The 7,530-nt window shown below is 67.9% G+C and overlaps 1 protein-coding gene across 1 annotated transcript in view; it reads right to left on the bottom strand.

Annotated features, from left to right (window-relative positions):
• Positions 1 to 6,180, bottom strand: part of NOS3 (nitric oxide synthase 3) — an 11,813-nt gene extending 5,633 nt beyond the window's left edge. Inside the window, exons 1-13 of the mRNA XM_057367901.1 lie at positions 5,854 to 6,180; positions 4,718 to 4,820; positions 4,248 to 4,396; positions 3,689 to 3,851; positions 3,113 to 3,204; positions 2,899 to 3,040; positions 2,584 to 2,723; positions 2,004 to 2,178; positions 1,528 to 1,629; positions 1,120 to 1,314; positions 529 to 602; positions 290 to 434; positions 31 to 135 (exon numbers count right to left, since the gene is read on the bottom strand). Coding sequence (XP_057223884.1) covers positions 31 to 135; positions 290 to 434; positions 529 to 602; positions 1,120 to 1,314; positions 1,528 to 1,629; positions 2,004 to 2,178; positions 2,584 to 2,723; positions 2,899 to 3,040; positions 3,113 to 3,204; positions 3,689 to 3,851; positions 4,248 to 4,396; positions 4,718 to 4,820; positions 5,854 to 5,990 — 1,722 coding nt within the window. The 5' untranslated portion in view covers positions 5,991 to 6,180. The remainder of the gene's footprint in view (positions 1 to 30; positions 136 to 289; positions 435 to 528; positions 603 to 1,119; positions 1,315 to 1,527; positions 1,630 to 2,003; positions 2,179 to 2,583; positions 2,724 to 2,898; positions 3,041 to 3,112; positions 3,205 to 3,688; positions 3,852 to 4,247; positions 4,397 to 4,717; positions 4,821 to 5,853) is intronic.
• Between the last annotated feature and the right edge of the window lie 1,350 nt (positions 6,181 to 7,530).

The following is a 7,530-nucleotide window of genomic DNA, read 5'->3' as shown; positions in this document are numbered from 1 at the left end:
ATCCTCATCCTCATCTCATCCCATGCCTACCTCAGCACATTCTGGAGGGTCCCCATTCCCAAATGTGCTGGTGACCACCAGGACCAGGGTCTCATGCTCCAGGGCCACCACATCATACTCATCCATGCACAGCACCTTMATGGAATTCCAGGATTAGGATCCCTCCACAGAACTGTTCCAAACATCTCCCCTCACCTAAACCCTCACAACAGAGTATTTGGCCTTTGGCCCTGCAGGGGGTGGTTGGGTGAAGGGAGCTGCCCTAGTTCTCCCCCTTTTTCCTCCAAACCTTGGGATCAAATGCCCGTCGGAAGAGCTGGCACAGATTCCAAGCGTAAGTCCGCGATTTCCCAGTCTCCGTGGCGTAGAGGATGGTRGCCTTGACCCGTCGCGCCATCACATGTCCCATGAGCTTGGCTGAGATCTTGACAGCGCTGTGGGATCCCCAGGGCCGCCATGGGATCACCACGGGATTCCCAGGGGATCCCAGAACTCCCATGGGTCCCCAGGATCATGGGGTTCACCTACTTAGCCACTTCCTTGAAGGTCTTCCTCCGGGTGACAGTGGTGCCTTTGGACACATAAACCTTCCAGGCGTCCGGCTGTGGGGCAGGAAGGGGGCAGTTGTGGGGTGAGGGGTTGGGGAGCAGGAGGGGGATCGGCTGAGGGGAAGAGGGGTTGGGCTGGACCCACCTGGTACTGTAATATGAACTGGGGGTCATGGGGAGCACTGGGATCATGGGGGGCACTGGGGTCATGGGGGSCTAGAGGACTCCTGAAGGGGCTGAGAGAGACTCTCAGCTGGGTGCTGGGGATGTCCAGCCCCATGGGGGGCCATGGGGTAGATGCTGGTGRATGGTGATGCAAAGGGTTGAGGGTCCTGCAGGGACTGGAGGCACCCAGGGGAGTCCCTGGAAGTCCTTGGGGGGACCAGGGTGGTCAGTACTGGCTGACCGAGGGTCTCAGTGACCGGGGGCTGCAGCACCAGCCACTGCCTCTGGCACCTCCAGCCCTGGGAGGGTGGGCAGAGGGAGCCATGGGGTGGGATCTGTGGGCCACCCTCACACCTGGTAGCAGAACAGGGCTGTGGGACAGGGTCTGAGGGGCAGGGGGTCCCACCTGGTAGCGGAAGGTGGGGCTCAGGTGGTAGTTGACCATCTCCTGGTGGAAGACAGGTGTGAGGCTGCCCGAGAGGGGGGGCACGATCCAGGCCCAGTCTGCGGGACAGCCACCCCGTGCTCGCCCCTCTGCCGCCAGGTGCTTCATGAAGGACTCAGTGGCTGCATGGTGGTCCACGATGGTTACTTGGGCCACCTGTGGGGACAGGGGGTTAATGGGCACTTGGGCCATCAGTGGGGATGGGGGTGCAGGGCTGTGGGGGTTCCCGTGGCCCTGCGGTGTGGGGCTCCCAGGACTGGGGGTCCTGGCACCRTCCCAGTAGGGGGGCCCCGGCTGCGGGGGCTTCCCAGGAGTGGAGATCCCAGCAGTGTGGGGGTTCTGGCACTGGGGTCCCAGAAGGGGTCTCACCTGGAAGCTGTGCAGCACGGCCACGTTCACCTCCACGGCTGCCCGGTCCTTCCAGAGAGATGAGCTKGTCCCCGTGTCCAGCCCCATGCGCTGGGCCACCTCCTGCGGGGGGTCAGCAGGGTGGGGTGGGCAAGGGGGTCAGTCAGGGGGTCCCTGAGGCATCCCAGATGGGGCTGTAGCAGTGTTCGGCTCAGGGTACCAGAGGGCTCCCGGGGGGACCCTGGGGGAGATCCTGAGGGGGTCCAAGCGTGGTCCTGGTGGGGGTCCCGGGGGGTTCTGATGAGGGTCCCTGGGCAGGCCTGAAGGGTGTTCCAGAGTGGTCCTAGTGGGGGTCCTTGTGGGGTGCTACAGGGTCCAGTGTGGGTCCCAAGGGAAAACTTAGGGAGTAGCAGAGGGTTCCCAGGAGGGGTACTGGGGGAACCATAGTGGGGTCCCAGGGCTGTCCCTGTGGGGTCCCGGGGGTGGCAGGGGCTCACGGGCAGCACGTCGTAGCGGTGGCGGTCGCAGAGGTTTCGGGAGCCGATCTCGGTGCCCATGTACCAACCATTGAACGGCGCCGCAGGGAACTCGAGCCCCCCGATCTCCAGMAGCAGGTTGGACACAGCCGGCAGCGCGTGCCAGCGCAGCCCCAGCTCTGAGAACCATTCCAGCCTGGGGGGCACGGGGGGCTGTGGCCACATCCTCACAGACCCACATCGGCCCCACGTCCCCCAGTATGGGCACCCAACCTCCATCCCACCTGCATCTCAGTATCCCACCCTGGGAGGGGCTCAGCACACCAAAAGTTCAGTCAGGGAGAGGATCAGCACCCCATTGTTCCACAACCCAGCCCAAGAGGGGGTCGAYAACTCAGTATCCCAACCTGTGAAGGGGCCAGCACCCCAGTATCTATCAGGAATGSGGTCAGACCCACATCTCCCCCATGTTCCCAACGGGGTTCGGCAACCTCCATCCGCCACTCCAWCCCCTCCCGAGGGATGACCCCGTGGGACTCCAGCCCAGGTCACTGGGAGGGTTCTGCAGCTGGAGGGATTCCAGGGGTCACAGCCCACTCACGTGGGGTGCTGCAGTGGCACCTCAAGGACCAGCTCCGGGGGGAGTGGGAAGAGCTCAGGGGACTCGTCRGGGCTCTGCAGCAGCAGCGGCAGCACGTCGAAACGGCCCCCGCCGGGGGTCCAGCCGTGTTGGATGCAGAGCTGGAGGGGAACAGCGTCAAGGGGAGCTGCCAGGAGGTGTTTGGGGGTGCAGGTATTGGGGGAAGATGAAGGGGATGGGGGGAATGGAGGGGAGGATGGAGAGGGGGATGGAGTGGCGATAGAGGAGGGATGGGGAGGTGGTGAGGGGCGCCTGGGGGCGCAGGGGTCCCCCGACCTCGGTGATGTCCACGTTGGCAGGGTCGCCCCGCACGGAGCCGTCAGGCTGCCGATACCCTGCATAGCGGATCAGCTGCGAGTTCCAGATGCGGAAATCGCCGCGTCCCGGCGCCCGCGGGGGGAAGATGGTGATGGCGGACCTGCGGGGGTCGGGGAGGGCCGTCAGAACACCCTGCGGCCCCGGGGAGCGGGGAGGTCGGGGGGATTCTCACCGGATGTTGCCGCGGTTGGTGGCGAACTGGATGTGGGAGCAGAGGAGGCTGAACATCTCCCCCAGCCCCGCGCAGTCCCGAGCATCAAACACCTGCAGGGGAGACAGGGTGGAGTGTGGAGGACCCCTGAGGGGCAGGTGAGGTGAGGGTCCCTGTGGGGAATCTGCAGGCCAGGGGGTCCTTTGGGACTGRGTCCCCATGGGGCAGGGGTGGCGTGGGGTCTATGTTGGGGTGGGAGCTCTGTGCGGAACCAAGGTCCCCATAGGACAGGGGTTCCCGTGAGTCAGGGTCCACTTGGGGCTGGGGTCAGGCCCCACCAGTGGAACAGGTGCAAGGCAGGGTCCCTGTAGGGTGGGTGCTACCATGGGACAYAGGACATGGTTTTAGGGTCCCTGTGGTGTTGGGGTAACCAAGGGYGTGTTGGTCCCTGTGGGTACCCGTGAGGTGAAATCGGGTGGGGTTCCTGTGGGGCGAGCTGGAGTCCCTTTTGTTTGGTGTCCCCGTGAGTTTGACATCTCCAAGTGTTGGTGTCCCCGTGGGCTGTGGTGGGTGAGGGTCCCACGGGTGGGGCCGCACCTGGAGTTTGTTCCACTGGATGCGGCCGACGCAGCGTGCCGCGTTCCGCCAGGCCTGCTTGGCGCCGAACGCCAGCTCGGGCTCCCGGAGCCGGTACGAGCCCGAGGCCGCGATGTCAGCGACCACCTCCCGCAGCCGCTGCGTGTGCGCCGGGGAGTTCTCCCTGCAGGGGAACCCTCAGCACCCCGAGACACGGGGACCGCCCCTCAGCACCCCCAGAGACAGGGACCACCCTTCAGAGACAGCAACACCGACCCCCAGCACCCCCAGACTCTGGCATCCCCGGTGGTGCGAGGTGCTTTGGGGAAGGGGTGGGGATATGGGGTGTCCCAGGGCAGAGGTGGGGGATATGGGTATTCTTTGGGGCAGGGGTGGGGGTATGGGGCATCTCAGGGCATGTTCGGCGCTATGGGGGTACCATGGGGCCATGGGGCACTCTGGGTAGGGCTGGATCTGGACTGTGGGTGCCCAGGGGCAGTGGGGTACTCCGGGACGGTGAGGTGCCTATGTCTGCTGCGGGGATGCCCATGTCTGTTGTGGAGGTCCCATCCCCGCTCACCGCCGCAGGGACACRTAGTACTGGGTGATGAAGTCCCGGGCCAGCTCCAGCAGCTCCTCGGGCGGTCGTGTCCCCTCGGGGGTCGGGGCGGGCAGCGGCCGCGGCAGCACCAGGGACCCCAGGCAGCGCTGCCCCGAGCAGGGCACCTCCTGGGGGAAGTCATCAGGTGAGTGCCCGGATCCCCGGGACAGAGCCGCCGCGTCCCTGTATGCTCTTCCACACTCTGCCTCGAGCGTCTGTCCCCCCGGCACCCCAAAAACCTGCCCGCGTCCCCCAGCCCTGCCCCCTGACCTTGCCTCCCCGTCTGCCTCCTATCCTGCAGCCCCCCAATCCGCCACTCCAACCTGCACCCCCATCCCTCTGCCGCTATCCCTGCGCTCCCTGCCTTGGCCCCCTCCATCTCCACACCCCATTTCTTGCCCCCCCCCCGGCCCCTTGGCCCCCCCGGCCGCGCTCCGCGCCCCACGGACCTGCCCCGCTGTCGCGCAGAGCGTGTCGTAGCTGATGCTCCCTGTCTCCCAGTTCTTCAGGCGGGCGAAGCGCGGGGGCTCCGCYGGGGACGAGGGCGCCGGGCTGGGGGGCGAGACGGGGAACCCCTGAGCCCCCCATCCGGGGTTCCCGGGGCACTTGAGAAGAAAAGCAAAACGCACACCCCCCGCACTTGCTCCCGTAGCTCCAACACCAGGACCCCCTCGGCGCACGGGGACCTGTCCGAGGGGTGGCGACAGGAGGGCGCTGCGGAGCGGTGGGGTGCGTTGTGGCGAGGACAGTGGGGGAGGTCCGGGGACTTCCCCCACATCTGGTGCTGCTGGGGAGGCTCAAGCTCTCGGGTCAACTTTGTGCGGATGGGGCTGGCAGGGGGATGGAGTGTCAGGGGCTGGGGAGGCTCAGAAGATGGGGGTGCTGAACTGGGGGCACGGGCTGGGGGGGCTGACCTGGGGGGATCAGGGGATGCGGGGGTCAGGGAATGGGGGAACAGGGGATGCGGGGGTTGAACTGGGAAGTCAGGGAAAGGGAGATCAAGGAATGGGGGGGCTGAGATTGAGGGGTCAAGAGTTGAGGGGTCAGAGGATGGAGGGGGCGCGGGGCGTTCCTGGCTCTCTTGAGTGTGAACAATGGCCATGAGTCAGAGCGGGCTCCGGGCCACCGAGGGGGAGGACACGCCCCCCGTCCCATCCCCGTCCCCTCCGAAATGGGGGGTCCCCACGCCTCCATCCCCACTGGACCCCATACACCCCTCCCTATGAGTCCCCCTATGGGCCCCCAGATCCCGCCCGCSCCAACGAACCCCAGTGGGTCCCACGGGCCAGGGCCACGCCGTGGGACTGGGGACGCTGTCATGACACCACGGGCAGTGAGCACAGGGCTCTGCTGGCGGCGGGCACCGTGCGCTGCCCCACTGACGCACGCGAACCGCCCCGTCGGGGACACCTCCACGGCGGGGGCGCTTCTCCGGTGGGCTCCAGCTGCATGTGCACGTCCCCGCGAGCGAGGAGAGGGTCCCCGTCGAGGCTCGGAGCTACGGCAGRTGAGTGCCGGTGCCCTGTCCGTTCTTTCCACCCCATTCCTCCCCTTACCACCCCGTCCATCCCACCTGGACACCCACCTGGGGGGCTCGGTGACRGCGTCGGGGGCAGCGGTGACAGGAGGGTCCTCGGGCGCGGGGCCGCGCGGGCGCGGGCAGAGGCCCAGGCCAGGGCAGGCGCGGGGGGCTCCAGGCAGGACCCCCGGCAGGTTCCCCATCGCGGCCCCACTGAGCCGGGAGCGGCCGCTTCCCGCTTCCTACAGCCCGGGGAAGTGGTGACGAGACCGCGACGCCCCCGCCCCGCGCACAATGGGCACCGCCACCTCCACCGTCACCGTCACTGCCACCGCCACGCGGCTTGGGACACATCGGGGACCCCATCGGGGGGCGTCAGACACAATCTCAACCCCGGACCCCCGGCATGTTGCCCTGGAGAGGGAACCATGGCACTCAGAGAGGGGGACGCGGTGTTCATGGCCGGGTCATGGCACTTGGGGAAACTTGGGGATACATCACACACGGGTGGGACACAGCACTGGTGGCAGCACGGCACTGGGGGACACCTGTGGCACTGGGGGGCATGCATGACACCGAGAAGGAGGACACATGGTAACCGGGGAGGACACAGCACTGAAGGGGACATGGCACCCACGGGGGACACGGCACTGGGGGGACACGCGCAGCACTGGGGGAACATACACATGGCACTGAGGTGGACATGGCACCCTGGGGACACAGCGATGGCACCCAGAGGTAGGACACAGCACTCATGGCGAGACACACAGCACCCGGTGGGCCGCGGCGGTGTCAGGGATCCCCATCCCGTCCACAGGACGCTATGCCCCCGCCACCCCCTTTGCACCAGGAGGTTGGGTGCCCCGGGGGTGTCCTGCCCCCCCCCCCCCAGCCCCCCGGCCGTGGGGCGGATGTCCGGCGGGACCCCCCCCATTTCCCGCCGCTTCCACCCAGTTCCGGCCATTGACGCGCTAGGCGCTGCCGGGACCCCCGGGCGAGCACCCCAGGGGGGGACTATGCAGAGGGGTTGCACCCCGCGACCCTCCCCGGGGGCGCACCCTGGGGAGCAGCGCGGCGGGGAGGGTTCACCCTAGCTGAGGAGGGTCCTACAGTGACCCCAGAGTGGGCGGGGGTCCCAGGGATGGCGGGGGCGGGGACTCCGGGCGGGGGGGGTGGGGGGGTGGAGGGGGGGTGCGGGGTCCCCCGGGTCCCGCCGGGTGGGTCCCTCCGGAGGCTCGAGGGGGGGCTCAACCCGCAGCTCCCGCAGCGACGGGAAACCGCACCCGGTGGCGGCTCGGCTGTTCCTTCCTGCGGGGGGGGAGCAGGGCGGGGGGATCGGGAGGCGCGGGGCGGGACAGGGGCATCGCGTAGGGGGCAGAGCCGGGACGGGGGGAGCCGCAGGAACCCCCGGGGGGAAAACGGAGGAGACGGCCCCGGCCCCGCGCGCGGAGTGGGGCTCGATCACCCCATCTTAGGGGATCCCGGGTTGCTCCCCCTCCTCGGGGTGTTCCCTGTCCCCGCCCCCACGCGCAGGAGGCGGGGCAGGCTTGTCCGTCACGACAGAGCGCCCATGCGATTCGCTGTCCTGCTCGGGGGGGCGGGGACTCGGCCACGGGGCAGTCGGGGTGCTGGTGAGGGTCAGGGCTTGTCCTGCCCCACTGATCCCCTCACTCTCAGCTTCCCCAACCCCACAGACCCCCACCCATGGCCCCCGCCCCGCAGCTCCCCCCCCCCCAAACCCAC

Source organism: Malurus melanocephalus, unplaced genomic scaffold (assembly GCF_030028575.1).
Source record: "Malurus melanocephalus ecotype Western Australia unplaced genomic scaffold, MMel_1.1 scaffold_86, whole genome shotgun sequence".
Classification (NCBI taxonomy): Eukaryota; Metazoa; Chordata; class Aves; order Passeriformes; family Maluridae; genus Malurus; species Malurus melanocephalus.
The sequence above is the reverse complement of the archived record's forward strand: the minus strand, read 5'-3'. Positions and strand labels throughout refer to the sequence as shown.